At 37.0% G+C, this 27086-nt stretch overlaps 2 protein-coding genes across 2 annotated transcripts; both read left to right on the top strand.

Annotated features, from left to right (window-relative positions):
* Positions 1 to 208: 208 nt before the first annotated feature.
* atp6ap1a (ATPase H+ transporting accessory protein 1a) lies at positions 209 to 12237 on the top strand. Its single transcript, XM_036592041.1, has 10 exons — positions 209 to 421; positions 3660 to 3786; positions 4411 to 4485; positions 4983 to 5173; positions 5896 to 5936; positions 6147 to 6232; positions 6961 to 7223; positions 7995 to 8045; positions 8133 to 8370; positions 9661 to 12237. The coding sequence occupies exons 1-10, from the start codon at positions 255 to 257 to the stop codon at positions 9868 to 9870; spliced, it is 1449 nt and encodes a 482-aa protein (XP_036447934.1). The 5' UTR covers positions 209 to 254; the 3' UTR covers positions 9871 to 12237.
* Positions 12238 to 21311: 9074 nt separating this feature from the next.
* Positions 21312 to 26418, top strand: LOC118822558 (dual specificity protein phosphatase 7-like). The gene is made up of 3 exons (XM_036591683.1): positions 21312 to 21870; positions 23331 to 23759; positions 25887 to 26418. The coding sequence occupies exons 1-3, from the start codon at positions 21528 to 21530 to the stop codon at positions 26186 to 26188; spliced, it is 1074 nt and encodes a 357-aa protein (XP_036447576.1). The 5' UTR covers positions 21312 to 21527; the 3' UTR covers positions 26189 to 26418.
* The last annotated feature ends 668 nt before the right edge of the window (positions 26419 to 27086 follow it).

The raw sequence follows: 27086 nt of genomic DNA, 5'->3' as shown, positions 1-27086 counted from the left end.
CCATTGACGTGCCTGGTTGAACCCACCGCGGCATCTGTACGTGTATATGTATGTCTGTGACCCGAACGAGGTTAAGTCAGTATTTACCAGTTAACCGTCGCGTATGCGCCGTATCTTTTGACGAGTACCCTAGTTACTAGTGTACAGATAACAAGCACAGCGATGGGAACGCAGCCGAACCTGAGAGAACGTTCCCTCTGAGGGCGGACCTTCGTAGTGAGTAGGGCGTAGGGAGTAGGGATCACCCGTTCTGAATGAAACGTGTCACGTCACGGACAGCTCCCGAGCTGAAGATGCTGAAGATGGCCGCGGTGAGGATGGCTGTTGGCCGTTTGACTGCTTCTTTGATCCTTTTGCTCAGCATCTTCGCTTCTGGGCGATGCAACGAGCACGTTCCCCTGCTGATGTGGTCCAGTTCTGGGTAATTATTTCCTTACATAAATGCTGTTCATATTTATTGGTGGTTCATTTTAGGATCCCCGTATTCGTTTGGGTCAAGCTATCCGGTTACGTTAACCTACGCTAGCTAAGCTAAACTCTGCTAGCGACCGCTAACTTCTCTTCATTTTCTGAGTCGTTTAGACACAGCCCTTTAAATCATTTCCATAATTATTTGCAGTCTTTATTTATGTTAAAGTAGTGATAGAAATACCGCCACTCGTGAGTTTTAGTCCAACATAGCAGGGGAGGACGAGGCTGAAGTTCCACCTTAAATGGTGCAGTAACTGCTGTAGCTACCATTTAAGGTGGAACGGGAAAATTCGGACAAGAAGCTGGAGAATATGAAAGTGACTTCAGCTTTGTCGAAACGTTTCTAAATTGGCAAGGCAGCTAGCGACAACAGCAGCTTTTTAATGGGTTAGTTTTGTTAGTCTTATGATTATTTCGCATATTTAGCTAGTGAGGGAAATGAAGCGAGCTAACCTAACGCTATCTGTTTCAGCATGCGAGTTAGCTAACGTTACATGTTTTCAAACGGCTGTATATCCCTTTTCCCTCACTGGGTAAAAATTAACTTAAGAACTCCAGTCAAAAGCTAGTAAATAGCGCTCTCTTGATGAGGATATGGCAAAGGGGGCAGAAGCTCCTAACTAAGCTGACCTCATTTTAAACAAAAACAAATGTAGACCCAAAACAGTGGAGACTAGAGAGATTTAGAGGGGCATTGCGCCGATTTTTCAAAACGGCTGCATAATTTTGTGGTTTAGATGTAAACAATGTCATTCAGAGTGGTTTGGTGTGAGCCAGGGGTCACCATGTCTACAACACAAATACAGCCATGTTATTTACTATGTAAAACCACTGGTGAACCTACACATGCCTTCTGAGTTTTTATATGTAATGTTGACGATGGTGAAATAGTGTTTAATCTGAAGAAAAACTGGACTATTTAGCCTTAGAACACCCTTCACGTATCCCTCCACCATAAATAGATTAAAATAAATTAACAATTAACACGTTTTACACCAAAATTCTATACAAAAACTACAGTGAAAAAACCCCTTATTGAGTTTTCAGAACAATTTTATGTGATAACTTTCTGTGAGGGAGCTTTTAGAGGCATTAAACGGCTCAGACATCTGGTTTCTATTACAAGCACTGTGAACAGTTCTGACTCTGTACGTTTCTCTAGAGTGAAGCATTTCACACCAAACCACTCTGAATGACTTTGTTTTATCTTAACTGTTTAGTTATGCAGAAATTTTGAAAAATTGATATAACCTCCTTTAAGACATTAAGCTTGCTATTGTAGTAGTATCATCATACACCTCACATTCAGGTTCACACTTGTCTAAATCCTTTACTGTTCAGAGTTTAAACTGAATGTTTTAAATGGTGGTAAGTTAACAAGTTCAAACATGTTTCTATGCTATTAACTTTCCTTTTGTGTTGTTGTTACTCATTTTTATATTAGAAAAGCTCATTTGCTATGTGAGGGCATTAGATTATGGGAGGCAAATCCAGCCAAAAAAGAAATTAAAATTAAAACAATAAAATGTAAATGCAAACCTCTTTTTGCCATTTCTTTTTCCAAACATCTGCACAAATATCCTGCCAAAATTGAAAATGAAATGAAATACCTACATTTGCAATTTCATTTTTCACATGAGCACGAGCCATTTGTGACAAAAATAAAAATAAATGTAAAACTGCTGTTTGTCATTTAATTTTAGTCATTATTCTGGTATTTCATGGCCGAGTCTAAAATGAAAAAGCTAATAGAAAAAAGAAAATCCAAGCTTCACTTTGGCTTTTCTTCATGAAATGCAGAATACGTGTCAAAACTAAAATCTAAATGCAATGTTCACGTTCTTGTTTCTTTTTCACAGCAATCGGCTGCATATCTGACAAAATGAAAATGAAAATGCAAAACTGATAAATCAACAGCAAAGTGACAGTTTGTGATTCAGTTTCCGGCGCGAACGCGCTTTAGGTGTCACAATGAAAAGGCAAATGCAAACGAACATCAGCGCCACCTGCTGGAGATTTACTCCACTTTTTCCACTTTTCGTTTTTGTTTTCAAACTGACCAACATGCAAATGTATGTTAATTAGCACTAGGCGGGGCTACGGGGTACATTTCAGGACATCCTTAGGTAAACGACGTTGAGTCTTGACTCAGACCTGGTGAAACTGAACGTCAGAACAAACACCGTCAGAAAAAACTGGAAATGTTATACTGGCATTTATAACGAGATACATAATAGTTTTCTAAGTTATACGAACCAGTATATGCTCGACCAGGCCTGCGTTTGGTCTGATACCTTTTCTCTGAGGCCGTTTGGTCTGACGGTGTTTGTGCTGACGTTCAGTTTCACCAGATCTGAGTCATGACGATGGTTTTTCTCGAGACTCGAAGTCGTTTACCTTGAGGAATGATGCCGTTCTGACGTGGAGGTCTGTGGATGTCCCAAAATGTACCCCGTAGCCCCGCCTAGTGCTAATTAACATATATTTGCATGTTGGTCAGTTTGAAAACAAAAACGAAAAGTGGAAAATGTAAAGTAAATCTCCAGCAGGTGGCGCTGATGTTCGTTTGCATTTGCCTTTTCATTGTGACACCTAAAGCGTGTCGACGCCAAAAACTGAATCACAAACTGTCACTTTGCTGTTGATTTATCCATTCTGCATTTTCATTTTCATTTTATCAGATATGCAGCCGATTGCCATGATAAAGAAATAAGAACGTGAACATTGCATTTTGATTTTAGTTTTGACACGTATTCTGCATTTCATGAAGAAAAGCCAAAGCTAAAGTGAAGCTTGGATTTTCTTTTTTCTATTAGCTTTTTCATTTTAGATTTGGCCATGAAAAACCAGAATAACGACTAAAATGAAATGACACACAGCTGTTTTACATTTATTTTTATTTTTGTCACAAATGGCTCGTGCTCATGTGAAAAATGAAATTGCAAATAGGTATTTCATTTCATTTTCAATTTTGGCAGGATATTTGCACAGATGTTTGGAAAAAGAAATGGCAAAAAGAGGTTTGCATTTACATTTTATTGTTTTAATTTTAATTTCTTTTTTGGCTGGATTTGCCTCCCATATTAGAGAGCATTTGTCCTTAACTTTACGCCCTTTTAATGCTTTCCCACTTTTATTAATGAATAGTTTAGATATGTGAAGAATATGGTGAATGCTTTCCTCTCCAGGTTTCCACTGGCCCCTCAGAATGACCCAGTCGCAGGTCACATCATGTCCAGCAACCAGCTGCAGTCCTACCTGAGTACAGCGCTCAGCTCTGCGCCTCATAACGTGCTGCTCTTCCTTCAGGACAAGGTCAGCTTTACTACCACCTCACACCTTTGGGTTGGGCTGTTAGCATCTCGTTTGTTAAATTTACCTCCAGTTAAAACTGTGCAGGAATTTAAGACAGTACATTCATAGTCTTGAGGATTGTATCACTTGGGTGCAACTGGAGAGGTGCTAAATTTCACACTCCTAATCCATCTCATGCATAGTAATAAGGATGTAAGGGCATAAAAAATGTCTATCATGGTATCGCTGGCCAAAATGATTATGATTTTTAATCTTAAAATATTTGTTCAAAAAAAAACTGTACTACAATTTTGCCACTGGTTTCATAGTGAGGTTTTATTGTGCATGTTATTTAACACTAAAAAGTGAACTACACTTGAAACAAATATTAAATGATCACCAGCACTTCTACTGTTTATAAACATGCAATTTTAGACTGTCTATAGAAAGTTAGATTTCTGAAGTGAAGGACTCTAAGCTTGATATGCTCGATGGATCTTAAATCACCATGTATTTATGAGGTGTTCAGCTGTGATAAACAGGGTTAACTGAATGATCTCTCTCTCTCTCTCTCTCTCTCTCTCTCTCTCTCTCTCTCTCTCTCTCTCTCTCTCTCTCTCTCTCTCTCTCTCTCTCTCCACTTAGCTAAGTGTCGATGATTTCACCATGTATGCTGGTGTTTTTGGGAACAAACAGGACAGTGCCTTTCCTAACCTGGAGGTAAGGGGAGGCATCTCCAACACAATCCACATTGCCTACTTAACTTTGTCTTTTTTTATCCATACATACTTCTGCTTGCATTTGTTCTGATGTGTAGCCTATGACATAAGTGCGATCACAAGGTTTGTGTATTTGCACAGGTGTACAGTTTATGACACCACAGTCTTGGCTCCTTTCTTTAATTACTTAGTTACATAACACTAAAATACACACTCTATACAGTTGTATACAAAAGTTTGATTACCCCTGGGTCAGTTTACATGTATTGTTTTTTTCATGTATTGTGTTTTTTTTTGTTTTTTTTATTAAAATAAGTTAACACATCCTTTACAACCTTAAATTTTACATCCCTAAATTTTATTATTTATTATTATTATTATTATTATTATTATTATTATTGACCCATTGAAATCAAAGAAGGCCCAGTATCCAGACTAGTTTTTGAGTGTACTATAGCTGCTCTGGTTCTTTTCAGACTATGTCTGTTCTGTTACCAGGCAGCTCTGCAGTTGTCCTCCTCTCTGCTGTTGCCGTCTGTGTCCTCCTCGGCCAGTGCTGCACTTCCTGCGCTCATCCAGGAGCAGCTGGACACGGCTCCGCTCTACATGGACCCAGAGACGCTCGCCCAGCTGCGGCTGAACGCTTCTCTACCCGCCTTGCTCATTTTCCGCCTTCCCTACAGCTCCGGGTCAGTGTCCAGCACTCGCTCAGCTGCCATCACACTGATGAGAACGGCAGTTTTACACCAATTTTTGTGTATGTTTCATTAATGGAGCATGATCAAGTAAGAGGCCTTGATATGTATCAGTTTAGAGAACTAACTAAAATCAGGAAGATTCTTCTACAGTCTTTTACAGTCATAACATGTTTCTTTTTATAACTACATGTTGAAGCCTTCATCCAAACCAGAAAACTATGAATTAAATTCAGTTTCCAGTTTATAAGGAACCCTTACTTTAGATTTACTGGCCACTTTAAATCTCCACCCTAATGGGTCCACTATATAGGTGTACAATAACAAACTGTGTTCTGCACAGTTTATTAGCCCCTTTGTAACTCATTCATTATGGTTAGTTTCTTACGAAGGACTGCTGTTGACAAGCTATTATTTGGGTGGTAGACCATTTTCAGCACAGCAGAGACGATATCTACAAAAAACATCCAGCTAAGAGCAGCTCTGTGACCACAGATTAAGTGCTATAGGATAATACAAATCTCTAACTGTACACCAGGAGACAAAAAAGAATGGTCTGTGTATGACCTCTATATATCTGAACAAAAGCTGCCTTTGGTGTAACAAAATCATTAGTCAGTAAAACAGTTTGTTGTCAGAACTGTTTCTGATGGCAAGTCAGTTGTTTTGGTGCTAAACTGACTCTCTTTCTCTCTCTCTCTCTCTCTCTCTGATAGGGCTGATATGATGTCTGCAAAAGAGGTGCTCAGCGGTAATGGTGAGTGTGATATACAGTGTTGTGTTCTACTTATGAAAGATTTTCCAAAAAAAAACTAAATGTCTCCCATACCTTATTTGAGAGGCTTGTAATACTCAGATGACAACATTTCCATATTTGGTTCATTTGACAAATTAGAATATACAGTTTTTCCACACAGAAAAAAATGATGTGTAATGTTTGTTTTTGTTTTTTTTTAATGTGTTTCAGATGAGGTGATTGGTCAGGTGTTGAATATCATGAAAGGGCAGTCTGTCCCTTACACCGCCGTGTACACAGCTCTTCGGCCATCACGGGTAAGCAGTAGCATGTTTACACTCAAGTATACGTACAATGAACAATGTTTTAAGTGACTGAGTTGGAAACATAATACAAAGCTGGATCATTAGTGGTATTTAGTATCCCTTACTGTAGTGTCCTTGTAATTGTGAAAACACCTGGGATCAATAAACAAAGGATATATGTAATGTATTAAATTATATTGTGGTATTGTAAGTTTAGGGCTAATGTATTAGCCTGTGGCTGGAGCTTTAGATTGGGATACTTTAAAGCACAGATTTTAATACTTATTTTGTACTTTTTGTTTTGAAGATTTTGTTTTGAATATTGTATTTTTATAACGTTAATTCTCTAATCAGTTGAAAATGGAAACATTGACATATTAATGTAGGTCACATTTTCAGCCACTTCTTATTTTTACTGTATTGATAAACATATTGAATTGAGACAGTATTTTGTATTGAATATATAGGAGTTACGATTTTTGTAAATTGTTACACCTCTAGCAAACTCCAATCTAATTGAAGCTACTCTAATTTTATGCAAAATGATCTCATGTTTTTTTTACAATTCAAAATGGGCTTTCTTAGCTTCTTTGAAGGGAAAAGTTTAAGGCAGAGAATTGCTAGAAAATATCGTCACCATTTTAACAAAGCCTTGGATTTCAACAAAAATGATGTAAAAGTTTTTGTTGCGACAGGTATTATGCTAAAGTAACCCATACTTCCCTCCTGCTTTGTGGCAGGTGATTGAGGAGCCATCTCTGGCAGTGCGTTCTGTGGGGGCGCGCTCCCTGCTGCAGTCTCGGCGGGGTGGCCCTCCTGCTCCGTATCCTCCTGTGGAGTTTAAGGAGCGCGGCTCCACTTGTATCCTGATGTGGGCTGATAACCTGACAGTGAGCCAGTTGCGCTCGGGCAAGTGGGAGAGGCACGACCTCGCTCCCAAAACCTTCGGAGAAGGGGTCTCTCCTAAACTGGAAGGCTCCTACTGTAACGAGACCCATTCCAGGTAGGTTGAAATGAGCAAGTACACCAGTATTCAAAACTTTGGAATCACCTAAAAGTTCATTGTTATTTTATAAACAATGAACAAAGGCAGTAGTAGTGGGTCTTATACTGTTTGGAATTCTCCCTAAGCTATTGGTTCCCATGAGTTGTCACACATACAGCAGTTTACGCAACATACAAGCAGTGTAAAATACATTAAGTTTAGCAACTTATTTCAACAGCTGAGTCATGCTTTTTTCAGTAGTCAGTCACAGTCTGAGTTAGTCCAAGTTGTAATTGAGGAAGCAAACATTAGAGAGACATATGGAAGAACCCCTTGATCTCGTGGGGTAATGATGGCGTTTAATCTTGTGTTTTTAGCCTTTAGCATATCAGCCTGCTAACTGGGCCTGTGTGTCCACCAGTCCCACCTTCAGTTCAGTGTTGTAAAATAAATATCAAAATGATATTTTATTTTTTTATTCAATATATCTTAAATTTTAGAAACAAGTTTTTAGATTAGATTTAGTTTCTTGATGTTCTTTGAATCTCATTTTATACATTTCTTTGTTATAAATAATTTTAAATGTTTTGTATTATTTTGAACATGGGTTCAAACATCTGAAAAATGATTACAAACTTCTAATGGAAGTGTATGGACAGAAAAGGGAAAACTTAAAGTAGTAAATGTTTCTGTCAGCTTTCAAGATGATGTTGCTTTATGAAGATCTTTTCCCACACCGAAACCCTCAATCTCAGTCCAAATATGTGTTTTGTTCTTTTATTTTTCCAGGCTGGTCCTGAACTATGAGAATGTCTTGAGCTATCGCTCTTTCAAACTCATGTAAGTAATGATTTAAAATCTTCAAAATAAATCTCAATCTACTGTACGCACTCCCAGCAGCATGTTGTAGCTCTGCTGTCTCTGCAGCTTTGTCATGAGTCAGCGGCACTACAAGGTGTCAGCCCGCCGCTGGTTCACCATGGACCGGGTGCAGCTGGAGTACGACGGCAAAAAGGCTTCCTTTAACGCCAGCCTCAGCGTCTACGCCCCTGTTGAGTACTCGTACCGGTGCGAGTCTGTCACCAGCTTCCGCTACCCCCAGCTCACCCCTCACTCAGCCAAGGACAATGCAAATGAATGGAGGATCTCCTTTGATGACTTCCAGGTACATTTTCAGCTAGACACACTAGTCAATCAAGTATCATAGATGTGTCCAATGTGTTTTGGAAACGTATTGTGATCCAGTTACTCAGACTACCTTGAAAGGTGGTCAGTGAAGCCTATGACCACAACATTTGTAGTATGAACAGCAAAGTGTCTCCAACAGCAGTGAAGGACCACCTTATTCAGCTGCATTATCGCAAAACAGTGACAAAAACAGCAGCCTACCTTCTTTCTTTGTTCGCTCTCCCGTTTTCTTGTAAGCAATCCATGCTCTCTAAACCTTTATACATTTACACTAACAAGGACTTGCGGCACGTTTTTGTCTGACAGCAAACGCAGCGAAACTGGTTTGCACTGATTGTAAGTGGTCACTGGAGATGCAGTTGAGACCCAGGGAAATGCCAGGTGTAAAAGGCTTTGTTTGTGTTCATATGATAAGGAAACGTGATAGTAATTTTCATAGCTTTGCTGATCACATGCAGGTATACATTTCCATTTCTTCTGAAAATCAAGACTGTAACAGAATTACCAGTTGTGTGTCAGATAACTCTCATGTGCATGTCACAAAATTTCCTACATTTAAATCAAGAAAAAACTGAAATACTCATACTTAGTAATGAATTTCAGAGAATGCAGTTTTATGAAAAGCTAGGTTCTTTTACATCATATACCAAACATGAAGTACATTACCTGGGAATAACTTTGTATCATTTGAAAAATATTGCTGAAGTTCAGCCTTTTCTATTTCAAAGTGACGCAGAGAAACTTACAAATAGAATTGATTACTGTAAAGCTTTTTACTGGGCTTCGTAAGAAATCAGTCCATACTCTCATACTCTACAACTCATACTAACAACAGCAACAAATAAGCTCACATCAGCCTGTTTTGAAAGAACTGAACTAGGAGCCTGTATGTTTCAGGATAGATTTTAAAGTTCTTTTACTAAAGTTTTTAAAGCTCTAAATAGCAGTTGCCACACAGTATCTGTAATAGAAAAAAATATCTCAACTTTAATTTCTTCTATTGCTGTTAAACTTTATAACATAATAAATAATAAAAAAGCACTTTGGGCTGCCACCAATATCTAAAGCGCTCTATTAATAAATCTATTATTATTATTAGTAGTAGTATTATTATTATTTTAATTATTATATTAGTATCATTTGTAATTTATAACATATTAATATATTAATGCCAGATGTGAACATCACCGTAGAGTATATTGTAGGGAATCGCAGCTTGTCTGTGTATCATTTGTTGATTTTCATGTTCTCTTTTTGTTATCCATAGATCCAAGGCTTTAATGTGACAGGGAAGGACTTCTCATATGCGAGTGACTGTGCAGGCTTCTTCACTCCAGGCATCTGGATGGGGCTGCTCACATCCCTGCTGATGGTACTGGTGCTGACCTATGGTCTGCACATGATCATGCAGCTGCACACCATGGACCGCTTCGATGACCCCAAAGGCCCTGCCATCTCCGTCCCCCAGACGGAGTGATGAGGAAAATAATCAACGTTTCATCCTAAAACCCTCCCACATTCCCATATGCTGTTTTTCCAGGGTCACCTTCATCGATGACCGTGTGGTCTTTGACCAAGTGTGTCTGCATGGTACTTCATCATAAGAATGAATAGAAGTCTCCCCATTCCACTCATCCAGGTACAAACACCTGTTTGTTTTTGTGTTGTTGTTGTTGTTGTTTGTGTATTTATTACTTTAATTTTCTTCTCTGCATTTTGATTGTGTTACTGGTATAAATGTTTACATCACTCGAAGGATATATGTTTATCCTAAAGTCAAATGTACAAGCAAGAGATTTATTTCTTTCATTTTTTTCCATTCAGCTTCATTTTTTTCTTTATTTGCATTCCTGAATGAGGAAAATTCAAAATTGTAGTCATTGAGTGAGTTTGAGTTTGTGTATTACACTTGAATCCTATAAATTAAATTAAACGAAGCTAAGTAGCTAAGAACAAATCAATACTTGTAGTGCACAGCTTTGTGTTTTTGTGTTCTAATGCACTTGAATCTGTTTGTGAAGGACCTTATTATTAAAGGGCCCATATCGTGGAGAAGCTTCTTTTGCTTTTGGTGCATTACGTCAGAGTACCCAACACTGTCAGAGTTTCAAAACGTACCATTCATTCCCCAGTCAATACAGACCATCTTTGGAAAATCAGCTGCAAACATAGCCTGTTTTGAATTAATTGGTTTTATGATGTCACAAAAAAACAACAAATTTACATACAACTGCTACATGCATGTACAGTTCTGTTGAAAATGTAAGCACCCACAGTCAAATTACTGTTTTGTTTTACTGCTTTTCTAAGTGAAAATAAGTCAATGCTTCCTCTAAAGAGAACACAGTTGTGTTATGGTACATTTTATATTCTGTTTTTTTTCCATTATGTGAAACTCAGCAAGTAAATAGAAATTGCACACTAAAATTTGGAAAAAGTAGCACATTTAACTCTCTACACCGTAGGTGTGTTAACTTTTCACTACTTTGGCTGGGGGTGTTTAAATGTTTGCATTTAACTGTGTATCTGCAACTTGCATATGTTTAGCCTGTAACAGCATAGCCCCATCTGTTCATGCTAAAGAGAATTCACCCCAGGCTGCTTTTTGTAATAAGACATAGGGCACAGGGCAGCCAATCAAAAAGATTTTACACATTTACATTTACATATTTTACTATTAAAGGGACAATAATGAAACAAATTCTAAATAAATTCCGAATTAATTCTAAAAAGATAAAGAGAGGTTGGGAAATGGTTGTGTAAAAATGAATCTGCTTTTGGTACATAAACTGACGTAACTGTCATAAATTGATATCTGGGGTGGGGGGGGAGAAAAATGAAGGATATTGGCCTTTTAACTAATGATCATGTGCAGGAACAACAATTAACTGTTCATTGCATGTGCACTACAAGACAGTGCTCTAGTTGGGGTGCTACCACTAGAGGTCAGCAGTTATCATTGGGAACAGTCTGATGCTCCTTTGTGTTATTGGTTGTGTGCTTTCAAGACACTTAAGATACATTAACTGTGGAACTGAAGAAAGGGATCAACGTTGTCAGCATAAGCAAAGGGATTTATTTTCATTGGTGTCATTTTGTGCACTAAACACTCAGTGTCTGCCTAACAAATGAGAAAGATTTTATTTGTTAGATATTTGTCTGAAAACTTTATGTTTTGTGTTGATTAAACGCATAATGAACACTCCGTTCACGTGGAGCAATTTGAATAATTGTACATATGACTAGATGAACATATTGCTGTTATTCACTAGATGAAATCTTATTTATTTGTGGCATATGTGCTTTTGTGGAGAATTGACAGATGTTTGTTGACTATAAGCTATACACAGGGAAGTAGTTACGGGGTTTACTGGGAAGAATTACCGAGCGCATTTGGGTACAAGTCGTATGCACTAAACGTTGGTAGGAAATAATAATATGAAGATCTGTTTGAAGTCAGCATTATGTGAATGAACCCAGTCTGTCGTTTGCTGCTGTGCACCAATGCTTAGTCGGACTTTACGTTCTGGTACTTATCGTGATGTTCTTTTCAAAGGGAAGCAGAACAAGCTTTTTGAGTTTTCCAAGTTTTTGAGTAAAACTCTGTATTACTGTGAATTTTCATTTGTTTACGTAGCTTCATAACTTGCATTCTGGAAAGTATAAAAGGTATTTGGTTTATATGAAATAAAAGATATTTAGTATAATGCTACTCTTATCTGATACAATATGGAAACGCACAGCAAATTTGCCCACTACAAATAATAATGATGCATTAAAGTACTCTTGAATGTTGTGTGAACCATTTCAATGTGAAATAAAAATATATGGAAAATATTATAAAGTCTGTGCTGCATCTTTTAATGTTTGTGTTAAAAATATGACACATGATGTAGATCAAAGAAACGATTTGATCATGGGTCAAAATGCTGTAAGAGTTATGGCACAAATATGAAGGTACTTTAAGATATTTTCTCTGCATATGAAACACATCACGATATTGTATTGTCTGAGGGTTAATTGGAACAGACAAAAAAGGGATGCACTGATATGGAAACTCTTATTTTTAATGCACATCTCCCAGTGCTGATACAGATGCCCTTACAAAACATTTATAAAAAGTAGAAACTGGAACTAGATCCGTCTAGATTAGCATTACAGAGAAACATTTATTTCTGTAGGTTTTAATATTGGTCAAATCTAAATATCTGTCCAATGCCTGTATTTTATTGTTAAGTAGTTTTTCAGATACTGATATGATTCCAGTAACATTCTGCATCCCTAAAACACTGAATACAATGATTTTTGTTCAGTGTTTCACGTATTGTGCTGCACTAAATCTAATTAAACATACTGTTCTTATAATGAATTCATGCAGTTAGATCTAGTTTGTAAAGTTTGTTAAAATTTCTAAATGAAATGTATTTTTCACTCCCGTCTATACGATACATATGCAGATTGAGCTGCTAAAATGGCTCATTTTGAATTTGTTGTTTCTGTGATATCATGGAAAAAAAAATACATTTACATGATAGATTTTAAAGTACTGCTACTAGCTCTAAATGACCTAGCAACCTAGCATCAGTTTATGTTCCAGCACGTGATCTTAGATCTGCAGATACTGGCCTTCTACAAATACCTTCTGTAAAATAAACAAAACATGGAGAGACTCATTCAGTTATGCTTCTAAACTGTGGAACTCAATTCCACCTTTTGTTAGGCTCACTTTTAAGAGGCATCTAAAAATGTATCTCTTCAACTTAGCATTTGCTTAAAACTCCATGTCTCTTGGTATTTATCTTTAATTTGATCTGTGTAATTTTCTTATATGACTCTAATTAATACTTATAATTTCTGTATTACTGTTAAGCTTTATCTCCTGTCTGTAATGGACTTTGAGCTGCCACCAGCAGAAAAAATGCTATATAAATAAAAATTATTATTTTTATTATTATATGAATTTTAAAGGGACACTAACAAAAACAGCCTGTTTAATCCTAAATGATAAAGAGCGGTTGTGAAATGGTTGTGTCATAATGAATTATAACTATTTTTGGTACATAAACAAGCAGAAACATTGTGATTCGACTTCTGGGGAAAATAAAATACAAGAAAAATGTTGGGTATTGGCCCTTTCTTAATATATCACAGGTACTGACAGTGCTGGGACACTGAACAGCTGCATATTTAGACCAATAATAGTGAACCTGTAAATATCAATAACTAGAGAACAGTAACTGCATAGTAACAGGAGCTGATTGGATGTCAGCCCATTATACAGGTTTTTGTAGACTTGTTTATCGTGGCGCTACTGCTGTGCAGGTGCGTTTTGTCATATAGTGTCAAAAACTTTTTCTGCAAACCTCAGTAATACTAAATATGGTGATACATATTGTATATTGTTAAGATGTCTTCAAGTATTGTGATGTTATATTTTTGCTACATCGCCAACCCCTACTTGACGGTATCATTTTTTATTTAGTTATTCAGTCATTCATGTATTTTTATATTTATTTATGTATTAATTTACTGATCTAGTGAGTATAGCCTTAATCATGGCCAGAGGTTTTCCAGAACATGGACACATGTCAAGATGTCTCTCTGCCTGGTTGCTAAGGAACCACCAGCCTATCAAACGTGTCACAGTGTGTCACATGTGTTCAGCCTTTGCTTTGGCAGTGCACTCAACTGGGACTACAGGGATGCAATGGCTGTCATTCAGAGTGTCGGTGGCAGAAGGGAAAAATCAGGCTCTTTGTCCTCGGGGAGACCTCTGTGTTCCCATCATTAATATGAGTAAATGATAATAGCCTTTTTCTGAATGTTTACTCAAAATGTATGCATTATCTTTTTGTATGTGTGTCTCATTTTACAGATGCTCGTAGCTAATGTTCATTTTTAGCACTGTTAATATTTTTGGGTGTTTATAGTTAAACTTTACTTAGAAACAGTTTAATAACAGTATATAAAAATATATACTTATTGAGGGGTTGGAGAAATTTAGTCCACTCAGAATCTCACATCTCTGATACTCCTATAAGGCTAGCGCATCTAAAATAACAGTAGAAGGTTTTGTTGCAACAGTGATGCTGTATTAAAACAGTTGATGCGACCATAATTAAAGCAACATCAGTGCAATGACTCATGCCTAATCAATAAGCTGTGGTATATTTAATGTGTATAAAGGGAAATTCCATTAGTTTTTCAAATTGTTTCCATATTTCAGTTATTGAGATGTAAACATGGTTACATCGAGTGGTTTGATGTAAAATGTTTCATTGTAGAGACTCAGATTTCTTTGCAGTGGTGGTGATGGGAACCAGGGGTCACAATGTCTACAACACAAATATAGACATTTTATTTACTATCCAAAACCACCAGTGAACCTACACGTGTCTTCTGAGTTTTATAGATAATGTTGATGATGGTAAAATAATCATAAATCTGAAAAATGTGTGTTCTTTTGCCTCACAATGCTCTGTATGTACCTCTCCATCATGAAAAAAGGGTCTCAAACATCAGGTAGCTAATTCATGACCATTTCATGCAAAAATCTGCAATGTGGCATTTAGAGCCACTAAACTCTTCGGAGGTCTGGTTACTGTCACCACCACTGCGATTTTAAAGGGCTTATATCATGGCTACCCCAGTTTATCTTGCCTTTTTGACCTAAATATAGTATCTAAATAAAGCACACCATTCATTTCCCAATCCATATGGTCTTTTTATGTAAAATAAAGCAGTAGCAGCAGTTTACCCCCTGGCCATCCCATTGCAGTTATAAGGAGTGTTTCAGCCTGGACTGATTATTGAATAGAGGGCAGCCAATCAGAATGGAGATCATTTATTTCAAGGCATAGTAACAAAAACACCCTGTTTAATTCTAAGGGATACTAAGAGGTTAGAAAATGTTCTCGTAAAAATAAATTATAGCTGTTTTTGACCTGAAATAATAATAATTTGCAAATAATACATGAAAAATCAAGTATATGGGCCCTTTAAACAACACATCTGTCTACACTCATCTCTTTCCTAAAGCGTTTTGCTAAATCTCTTTCATGCTTTCTTTTGTTCTAAGGTCACAGAGTATTAAACAAAGATAAGGTGGGAACATTTCCCCTGAGAAATTTTCTTGAGACAGACTAAACATACAGACCGAGCGTCTAATCTCAAGCAATGATTAGATGACTCAACAGAATGTTTTACCAATGCTGATGTTCTTGAATGATTTCCATTCATTGCTTATTTCAACAATCTTTGATTGCTGAGAAACTCTTCTATGAATTAGGCCTTAAGAAAACAAAAATCAGTAAATGTAATGGTCATACATTACATGGTGGTATGTATGTTAATATGCTAGTTCAGTCAACCATGATGTATGTTATGCCTGTTTTTATAATGCCATGCCAGGCATGATGTTGGGTCTTACAGGAATATTAGCCATCACACCCTCTGGTGGTGATGTAGGGAAACAAAATGCTAAAAAAAACAAGGTTTCTCAATGTCAGACAACCACTGCACTATGTTGTTGTGATAATGTGGTCGCTTTAACACTATTCTTTGCACTGCAGTATAATTCACAGGCTTTTTACGTGGAGGGCTTTCATTTGTTGATTTTCTATGTGAAAATATGTCCTCTACAGAGAACACACTTCTGCACATTTTAATGCACAATTACTGTGTATTTGCTGAATTTAACATATTGGGGGATAAAATAAAACATAAAGTGTTGCCTGTGCAAAAGTAATGGCACCTTTTTTGTTTTATTTTTTCCCCCAATATATTAACCCTCAAAGGCCCAAGCACTGATGACATAAAAACCATAACTCTTTTAATTCTTTCTTTTGGGGTGGATTTAAGGAAAATTCTAACCATAGGTCCTCATAAAGTTAAGATCTGTCTGTCGGTCTGTCTATTTATCTATCTATATACCTACCTACCTACCTACCATACCTACATACATATGTAATAGTAATAATTAAATGGTGCCATTGTGTCAATAATGCTGAAAGTGGTGAATATTTAGGCCCATGGTTACTTTTTTGCAATGTTCACAAACATTTCCTCAAATTTGTGTATGTATAGCTTTTATTTGTTTGTTGTAGTTTTTTAAATCACTAAATGTGAAGAGTTCAAAAAAATGAAAAAAAAAATACAGCTCAAACACTTTATTTTTGGCATGCTATTAAATTCAGAATTTAACTTTTTTTCCACCACAATGTTATGAGACAGTCTATAGTGTGAACTGTTGGGAGTTGTAGTTTCAGTGGTTTTGTCAGACACAGGCATAAAGAGAGTGCTTTAAATTCAATTTTGTAACAGAAGGTTTCAGAGGGTTAAGCTTAGAAAATAAGTAGAAAATGTGAAATAAAAAATGCAGGAAAGTGTCATATTTAAGTGTCTTCCCTGTAGAAAATATGCTAACCTCCTTTTTCATCTTAGAAGATCAAAACAAAGTAATTTGACTGGGGATGTTCAAACCTGAACTTCATTTGATTAGGCCACGCAGACCCTCGCATACACAGACTTTATAGGGCAAACAAACATAAAAAGCAATGTTGATTGAACAAAATTGAAACATTTCAGTTTAATTTATTTGGCTTTCACTGAGTAGAATTCTTTGGATTGAAATAAATAGGTTTTATCCATGTAAACATATTGGCATTAATTCTTACAGACAACATATTTCATTATTTAATGAATTATAAATTATTTAATGAACAATCACTTACTTTAGTGATTATTATATGGCAGTGCACAAAGAACCCTTTTGGGAGCCTTTATTTTTAAGACTGCGGGAGGCTTTCATCCACTGTTGACCTCCTTAAGAGAAAGACCATTCTCTGACATGTTAATCCAGAGTAAGTGAAAATAAGTTAACACATCCTCTACAGAGAACACACTTAAATATGGCACTTGTCTGCAAACTTCTGTGCATAATTTCTATTTATTTGCTGAGTTTGTATTGGAAAACTATAATGTGTAGAAGTGTGCTCTCTATAGAGGATGTGTTAACTTATTTTCACTTAGAAAATCAACAAAACATCTCATTTGACCCAACCTTTGCATACGACTATATAGCATATTAAAAGGCCTAACCCTGATTTAATGCTCTAACATGCCTCCTCCTCAAAACACACACTATTGTGTATTCCATTCTTAATTACTGCAGGAGCAAAAGGCTAATCTTTGGCCTCTTTAACATTTTTCTAATAAAAACTGTGTTTTTTCTTTATTTCTTTGGATTGGTCCTCATGGAATCGAATATCCATACAATGTGAAAATCTTCACATTTTCGTCCCTACAAAGAGCCAAATACCCCTACGGTCATCTGCACACTCTCTTTGCTGTGCAGCTACACATTACTATCTGGTGCTGTGGGTGTGATACGCTGCCTGTGGCTACAAAACAGCAGTGGTGCTTTCCGGTTTCACTCCACTCTAATCCTCCCAGTGCGCCACATCTGTGTCTCCACTCACGTGCAGCAGCAGATGATACACACTCCACTGCTCACACGCTCCCACTCTGCTCACTGGAGCCGTCCGTCACTCTTCCAGTTATCTGCTGAACAGTGTTGAAGCTGTTAATGAAGCTCATAACACAAACAATTTGCAGTCGCAGTCATAACATTGAATGTACAGGATGTACAGTAAATGCTGATAAATGTATAAAAATGACATGCCAACAGCATCTGCTTCATCTTGTCAGGTTTAACAGGCCGTGAAAAGGCTCCAGCCTCCCCTCTGAAGATGATCTTCATGCTGGGTCAGTAGGCTGTGAGCAGGAAGGCAGATAGAGCTGCAATCTAAAGTCATCTGTTTTTGTCATCCTGCTCTCTAGAAACAGCTTTATCTGTGATATCCTGCCCACAGGATGACTGAATTATGGGTGCTGTGTTCATGACAAGATGTTTAAGTAATGTTTCAGATTTGACCAAGTCTGCCTGCAGATACGGTCAGGTAGAAATGATGTTTATCATTATGGTTAAAAGGAAAATGAACACTGCTAATAAATTTGGGAATAGACTGTGGAAAGACCAGATAGACAAGCAGACAAAAGTCAGATGATTGGATGGATGGATGGATGGATGGATGGATGGATGGATGGATGGATAGATAGATAGATAGATAGATAGATAGATAGATAGATAGATAGATAGATAGATAGATAGATAGATAGATGGATGGATGGATGGATGGATGGATGGATAGATAGATGGATAGACAGACAGAACCCACAGTACATCAGCTGCTTTCTGATTGTCAGTTATGTTTACATTTTACTGTCAATCAAAAGCCCCACAGAAAGGTATAATGAGAGAAAGTATAATGAAAGTAGTATAATGGCTTCATCCAAGGGAATATGGAACATGTATGGACAATTATTTTTCTTTATTTGATGCACTGTACAGTAACATATGTTAGGAAACCTAGGCCTTTGTTTCATGGTCTAGAGTCTTAGTGAAGTTGGACTGAGCAGAAGCCCAGGAGGAGAAATGAAAGGTGTGCAGGACTGATCTCTCGGCTGAATCTGATCCCCCTGCTGAGCAGATCCTTCATCATTTTTTTTGCAACTCGGTGAAACATTTGTGAATGGAAAAGAGACTCATACGTCTCCCCTCTTTCACAGTATTTCATCATAGAGCAAGGTTCACTCATATTTATATTTATAGTTTTATTTGAACTGTCAGGTCAGTACAGGTTAACACTTTTGGGATAAGCCGGTAAAGCAGTATGGAAATATGCAGTTTTTTTATTGTTATTAGTATTGTAGTATAGTTATTAGGCTATATCGTTATTAGTTTATTGTTATTAGTTTGCTTTATCCATTATGAAATTAAACATCTTTAACTGCAAACATCTGATTTTGATCTTTGAATCAGTGATTAGGAGAGTAAATAATAAAAGCAGTCAGTGTGGGTGAACGCAACTGTTTTTTCCAGAGTATTAACTTTTGTGGCAAACTATGTTAGGCCATTCTCAACTAACAATGCACTTTAGTCAACCTACCATGCCTCTTAAGAACTTCAGTTGCTCACAATAACATGAGTACTAGTGAGCAATAATACTTACAACACACTAAATGCTGATTATAAAATTCATCAATTAGTATTACTAAACATATAGGAAGTGATTAAAAATGTGTATATTTGTACATTATTGTTAAAATGTACTCTATATAGCATAAAAAAGGCTTGTGACCTTCTTTGGTGCTATATAGAATTTTACACAGCAGGTTCCTCATCATAGAGAAGAACTCTAGAACCTATGTTTTAAAATGATTCTCTGACATGGCATGGTTCTACATGGTAAATTCATTCTTTAATGAATGACAGGTTTTCTATCACAGAGAAGAACCATATACACATGCAGAGAACCATTTATACATTCAAATACAATTTTTTTTATCACGGTTCTGTATCCACTAAACAACCCTTGAAGAACCACATTTTTAAGGGTGTATCTTGCTTCTTAACAGCCTAAATAGCTAAAACTAATACTAATTTTGAGTGTCAGCTAGTGCTAATACTAAAACAGCTAATACTAAAATGAATTAAACAGTGTTACTACAAAATACTACATTTAAAATGTCAATGAAAAGTGTTACTAAAATGCATAAACAGTCTAAATGGACACTCCATTTAACCATGCAGGAACATTTATGCATTCAAATGGTTCTTTAATTTGTCAACTACTGCTTTTGTGAAGGAACACTTGAAGAACCACTTTTTAAAGGTGTGCTGAACCAACGTAACCAATGCTTTCTTTTTGCTCATTGTTACTTTTCTATGCTCTTAAAAAAGATGGTCCTTCAAGGGTTCTTCAGTAAAGAAAATTGTTCTATATGTAACCATTAGTACTCAAAGAACTTTTGAATGATAAAAAGGGTTCTTTGCATCATAAAATTGTTCTTCAGATTGATGGAGAATGTGCTGTGGATGGTTCTGTATAACCTTCTGTTGTTATGATGTCAAACTTGTCACAATAGAAGAACCTTTTTTGGTGCTATATAAAGCCCTTTTTCCAAAAGGTACTATGTAGAACCATATACAGCACAGTCTCCATCACGCTGAAGAACCCTTTCACAATGCAAAGTACCCTTCAATCATACAAAGGATTCTTTAAGTGTTCATGGTTCTATATAGAACAATTTTCTGTACTAAAGAACCCTCAAAGAACCTACTTGTTTTAAAAGTGTGACATAAGAACATGTACGGAAAGAAAAGATTCACTTTCAGACCCCAAAACTATGGATGTCCGGAGAGGCCATGAGGTAGCTATATTTTTCTTGATTTTTATCTTGAGATAACAAGTTAATTATCTTGAGATAACAAAAGTGGTTATCCTAAAATACCAAGTCTATTGCCTTGTTATCTCGAGATAAAAAAGTTGTTATCTTTAGATAACGAGTTTATTATTGTTATCTTGAGATACCAAAATTGTTATCCTGAAATAAGGAGTTTATTATCTTGCTATCTCAATATATCAAAGTTGTTATCTTGAAATAATAAGTTTATGATCCTGTTATCTTGAGATAACAAAAGTTGTTATCTTGAGACAGAGTTAATTATCTTGTAATCTCAAGATATTAAAGTTGTTATTTTAAGCATCAAATTTGTTAATTATCTTGTTATGTCGAGATAACAAAGTTGTTATCTTGAAATAACGAGTTTATTGTCCTGTTATCTTGAGATAACAAAAGTTGTTATCTTGAGATCACAAGATAATTAACTCGTTATCTCAAGATAACAATCCAGAAAAATAATGGCAAAAGCTCATGGCCTCTCCGGACTTCCATACAAAACTAATGCAAATTTAATGTTTTCCATTTTGGGTGGAGATACTAACTCCTCCCACTGACTGCATGTGTCTGTGCTGTTTAACGTGGTGGCTAAAAGCTAGTTTGTGTGCTGTGCAGTTAAGCTGAACTTGTGTGTGGGACGTTTCATTAAAACTATCAGACCAAGACTAACGGCGTGATGTCCACAACGAAAAGCGAGTGGTTTCATTTTCAGAGGTCTAACTGCAACTACCTCGCTTTCTAAACCCTTACCGAGTATATAAATCATAAACAACACCCAAACCACCACACGAGGATGATCTGCGAGCTTTTGGAGACGTCTAGCCCTCAGTGATGGCCAGCAAAAGCGCGGAATGGCTACAGATGGAGCTGGACTCCGGTTCCTTGCTCTTGTTGGACTGTCGACCCCACAGACTCTACCAGTCAGCCCGGATAGAGACAGCCATCAGCCTGGCCATCCCCGGGATCCTGCTGAAGAGGTTCAGGAAGGGGAACTTACCCATCCGAGCCGTGATCCCGAATAAAGAGGACAGGGAGAAGTTCCTGAGGCGCTGCAGGACCGACACCGTGCTTCTGTATGATGAGTCCAGCGCGGAGCTCCAGCACAGCGGCTCTCTGCTCGCTCTGGTCCTCCAGAAGCTCTGGGATGATGGATGTAAGGCGTTTTTCCTCGAAGGTAACCTACTCCTCATTCACTGTTAGTTATTCTGACTTGTACACTCTAGACGAGCGACTGTATGATGTCAACTTTGTTCCTCAGCCTGAACTTCACAACTCTAAACTAGTCCTAACCTTCACTTAAAGGGGAACATCGTTTTTTTTTTTCAGAATTTATGCACAGTTTCAGTCACTGGGATGTAAACAAGGTCATTCAGAGTGGTTTGGTGTGAAATGCTCCGTTCTAGAGAAACTTAGCAAGGCAGAATTGTTCACAGTGGTGGTGATAGGAACCAGACGTCTGAAAAGTTTAATGCCTCTGAAATTTTTACATGAAATGGTTATGGATGTGTTGCTTGAGACATTGTTTTATAATGGTTTAGAGATGTATATGTAAACGTTTTAATATATATATTATTTTAATATACTTTTTGAATCATTCATAGTGGAGAGGGGCATGCAGGGTGGAAGACAAAATAGTCCCCAAAGAAAACTTAAAAACTCAGAAAACACACGTAGGGGCAGTAGTCTTTAATCGGATAGTAAATAAAATGGCTGTACTTTTTTTTCTTTGTTAAATGAATCATTTAGTTGAAATCACCCAGCTTGAAATACTTACAGTATTTCAAAATGTACTTCCACCTTCAAGATCAGAAGGAGGTTTCCCTGAAATCTCAATGTAGAGGCTTTAAGAGGCAAGAAGGCATTTTTACAACAGATAGTGACGATACATTTTTCATTTCGGCCAGCGTCGACTTTACCTTGATGTGCAGGTTGAGTAAACACTTTGGATAATGTATTGTAGATGTATTTAATTATATTCAACAAAATATGTGGTTAACTTTAACTTTTCCTCAGCCTTAAACTTAATAACTCTAAATATAACCTCTCTAAAACTCACTTTACCCTCAGCCCAAAACCTAAATGAGACTCTTATCAACCTCCTGTTATGTTTGGTAAAAATATCTTTGGATGTTCACTGTATGTGTTTAAAGCTGCACTATGAAAGATTATTGTTCAAATTGAAATATGCTGGATAAAGGAAAATGAAACAGGTTAAATATGTTGTGTGTGCACTTTGAGTTGCCCTGTAAAGCTTGACATAGCAATTTAAAAGTCAGAGGTGTCGGATCAGAGTTTTTCAGACCATGTCATAGGTCTTACTTGTAAATGTCACACGTACAGGCTCACAAAAAAGGTCCGGCTCGATGTTTAGGTCGCAAATGCAAAATCAACATTATACTGATAAAGATGACAATAGTAGGTAATTCACTTACAACCAGACAGGTCTCCAAATCCCTGAAACATACATAGTGTAGCTTCATCATAGCTACATTCAACATTCAAGTCTGTAACATCCATATATCACCACTTTAATCCTAACTCTGTCTTTAATCCTAATCCTAAACCTAATGCTGTTAAGAATCAATTAGTCATTTTTGAGAATCTGTTGTCATTTATCATTGTTCTTTTGTGTAGGAGGCTTTGTCAAGTTCCAGACGGAGTATCCTGAGCACTGTGAAACATTTCTGCACACTTCCACTGCTGACTCCTCTCCGTCACTGCCAGTGCTCGGACTCGGTGGCCTCTGTCTCGGTTCGGACGGTTCTGATGGAGAATCGGATCGAGACCCGTGCAGTTCCACTGAGTTTGAGGACAGCCCCTTGTGCAGCAACCAGCCGGCCTTTCCAGTCCAGATCCTACCCTACCTTTACCTGGGCTGTGCCAAAGACGCAGCCAACCTGGATGTGCTCGGCCAACACAACATCAAGTACATTCTGAATGTGACCCCCAATCTGCCCAATGTGTTTGAGCATGATGGCCATTTCAGGTACAAACAGATCCCCATTGTGGACCACTGGAGTCAAAATCTGTGTCAGTTTTTTCCAGAGGCTATATCTTTCATTGGTAAGCAACACTCAGCATCTACACCATATGTCTACTTGTTCCTTTCCTGTTGTGTGGGAATATGAGCCATTTTCTTCCTGTTAGGCCTGATTTCTGTATATTATCGCTTGACTGTGAAAGGCTGTGATATCACCTTTTTCTAATTTGACAAGCTGTTTATAAGAAATGAAAACAATCATGCCATGCTTGTTATGTCAGTGTCACGGTGTCTGTGATAAGCCATTGTGCTTGTGCTACTGAAGCTATGTCTCCAAATTATTTAATACAAGAATATTGGACGTTACTATGTAGCACATATTGAAACTACTAAAGCTAAAACTGAGACAGCCCTGCAGAAATGCAAGACTGATCTTGATCTTTCAACAGATAATGATGTCTTTGCTGACTTTTGCTGCCCCCAAAACTATATTGTTGAAGTCAATCACTGATAATCCTCCAGCGCTGCCAGAATAGCATGATAATTTGTTTTCATGCCAGTGGAGTATCTAACACATTGGGCTTAAAGGGGAATTCTACCAATTTTTCAAAACTTCTAAATAATTCATGCCTTGCAATGTAAACAGAGTCATTTAAAGTGGTTTGATGTGAAGTGATTCATTGCAGACAACCTTACAGACTCTGATTTCTTTACAGTGGTGGTGATAGGAACCAGGAGTCATGCTATCTACAACACAAATATAGCCATTTTATTTCTTATCCAAAACCACTAGTGAAACCGTTATGTGTATTCTGAGTTTTTATGTAATGTTGATGATGGTAAAATAATCATCTGAAATCTGAAAAAATATGTTTTGTTTGGGAACTGTTTTCCTATAAATGTATTCAAATAAATGGATTAGAATAGACTTCAAGCCAGAACTTTCCACAAAACTATTTCAAAACAATGCGTCAGACACCAGGTAGCATATATCTAACCTTTTTATGTAATAACTTTCTGTGATGGAGCTTTTAGAGGCAATAAACTATCACAATTCTAGCAACAATTCTGGTTTGGCAAGTTTCTCTAGAACAGAACATTTCACACCAAACCACTTTGAATTACTCTGTTTACAACTCAACCGTTTAATTATGCAGATTTTTTGAAAAATCTGTGGAATTCCCCTTTGAAATCAGCCAGTGGTATGATGTCTGGGCCCCTTTATACGATTACCTGGGCCCTAGATCTCTGAAATATTGTGCAAAAGATTTTCAAAAAGCTCTGGAGGTCTACATACATTTTCTAACACAGCTTGAAGCATTCTCCATTGTATGTGAAAGTTGTTAGTGTCTGTAAATGCTGAGGTTTAATGGTAGGGTGAAGAGGGATGGGGGAGGAGGGATATAAGTGAAAGGCTGCCATGCATCAAGTGCACTCTATTCATGTTTTTGTTTGAAAACATCAACCTATATCAACATTTTATTTTTGTAACTACATATTTAAGCCTCTATAAATTAATGTTACGTTTCTCTGTAATGCTAATGTATATTTATTTTGTTATAATTTTTTACAATATAAATATGTGTATACATCAGCATCAACAGATATGTTCATGCAAAATATTGGATATCGATACTGGCCCAGAATTCCTATCCTAGAAACAACCTGGGAGTGTAGACCCAAATGTGTCAATATAGAATGTAAATCTCATGTGAAATGCAATTCAGAACATAACTAACAATGTAATTAATTATGTAGTTATGTAATAAAATTTTAATAGTATACCATAATGACAGTAATAAATCTACACTTCTAAGGGTCAAACACAGTGAATGTGTAGACAGGTATTAAACCAGGCTGTTCACAAAGTGTCACCATTCAGTTTCTAGGAATGCAAATAGGTTTTAGTGGAAAAAATAAATACACATGTTAAGCTGTGTGATTTCTGTATGTGGGTGGTTAGTGAAGTGAAACTGTCAGGCAAAGGGGGATTTTGTTCTCATGACTGTGTGTTTTTATGCAACAGATCTAACAACACAGTCTGACTGATTCAAAGTGTTCTGTGCAGTGTTGGAAGCCTATTTGCTTTCCTTTTTTTCTTTACTTTGCAATACTGTTGTATTAAAGCAATAACACACTTAAGGTTATTCATGATAATAAACTCTCATGTTCTGTTGGTTAAGTATCGAGTCCTTTTCTTTGACTTGCAGATGAAGCTCGGTCCAAGCAGTGTGGCGTGCTGGTGCACTGTCTGGCAGGAATCAGCCGCTCCGTGACCGTCACTGTGGCGTACCTCATGCAGAAGCTCAACCTAACCCTCAACGACGCCTACGACTTTGTCAAACGGAAGAAATCCAGCATCTCCCCGAATTTCAACTTCATGGGGCAGCTATTAGACTTTGAGAGGACACTGAGAGTAAGTAGCCCGCTTGAGGGTCAGCCGTCCAGCGGACAGTTCTACTTCAGTGCTCCGACTTCTGACGTTTTCCAGCTGGACAGACTAGATAACTGAAGATGATGGTGAATGCCTTCTTGAATGGTTGAAATTAGTGCTGTCATTCCCATTTGTATTAGTAGTGGATTAATCTACTGATTATTTTGGTGATTAATCAAAGAATCAAGACCAAAAAATGACTTTACTGGACAGTTACAAATTATGCATACTTTCTTAGATTCCAAAGTACTTTATTTAAAAAACACAGGAGGCCTTAAAAGACTTAATATGTATACAGGTTTGAACACATTTGCAGTAAAATTTCATGATTTGAGAACTTAAATGTGGCATTTTGCTGCACATTTTAGTGCACATTTCTACTGTTTTGCTGAATTTAACATAATGCAAATAAAACATGTGCCATAATGTTTGGACAGGCTACATTTTATGTTTTTGTTCTTCCAATATGTTATATTAAGCAAATATACAGTAGTTGTGCATTAAAATGTGCAGGAAAATGCTTATGAATGGGCATCAGGCTCTGTTTCATACTGTATGAGGGATCAGAAGGAGAATTTAAAATACACATTATCATCACGCCACAGTGTCAACTAATCATTGCTGATTCATTGAAGGTTTTTTTTAATGAGTTATAAAGTTTAATAAAGTAATTGTGACAGTCCTAGTTGAGATAAAGGACTAATAAAGGGCTCAGAACATTAGACTCAAGATGTTATATTATTCACATTGAACCTTAATCTTGTGATTCCACTCTAGGGCAGCCTCTATAGTTATGTTTATGTATTTCTAGTACATATTTTCGTGTAAGATCAGAAATGATGGGGACATTGAAATAAAAAGTGAGCTGTGTATGTTATTTAAGGTGACAATCAGCCATTCCTTTTTGGCAGAGCATCATTATTCACAGGCTGTATTTTAGCTATTTATAGCATTACAATACTTGTGACAATAATTG

Source organism: Colossoma macropomum, unplaced genomic scaffold, assembly GCF_904425465.1.
Source record: "Colossoma macropomum unplaced genomic scaffold, Colossoma_macropomum, whole genome shotgun sequence".
Classification (NCBI taxonomy): Eukaryota; Metazoa; Chordata; class Actinopteri; order Characiformes; family Serrasalmidae; genus Colossoma; species Colossoma macropomum.
The sequence above is the reverse complement of the archived record's forward strand: the minus strand, read 5'-3'. Positions and strand labels throughout refer to the sequence as shown.

Excerpts from the sequence above, each read along its gene's own strand:
- LOC118822558 (XM_036591683.1), top strand. The coding sequence starts at position 21,528 with ATGGCCAGCAAAAGCGCGGAATGGCTACAGATGGAGCTGGACTCCGGT. Across the intron at positions 21,871-23,330 it reads TAAGGCGTTTTTCCTCGAAG|GAGGCTTTGTCAAGTTCCAG; the intron begins GTAACCTACTCC and ends TCTTTTGTGTAG. Across the intron at positions 23,760-25,886 it reads AGAGGCTATATCTTTCATTG|ATGAAGCTCGGTCCAAGCAG; the intron begins GTAAGCAACACT and ends TTTGACTTGCAG.
- atp6ap1a (XM_036592041.1), top strand. The coding sequence starts at position 255 with ATGAAACGTGTCACGTCACGGACAGCTCCCGAGCTGAAGATGCTGAAG. Across the intron at positions 4,486-4,982 it reads GTGCCTTTCCTAACCTGGAG|GCAGCTCTGCAGTTGTCCTC; the intron begins GTAAGGGGAGGC and ends TTCTGTTACCAG. Across the intron at positions 8,371-9,660 it reads TCTCCTTTGATGACTTCCAG|ATCCAAGGCTTTAATGTGAC; the intron begins GTACATTTTCAG and ends TGTTATCCATAG.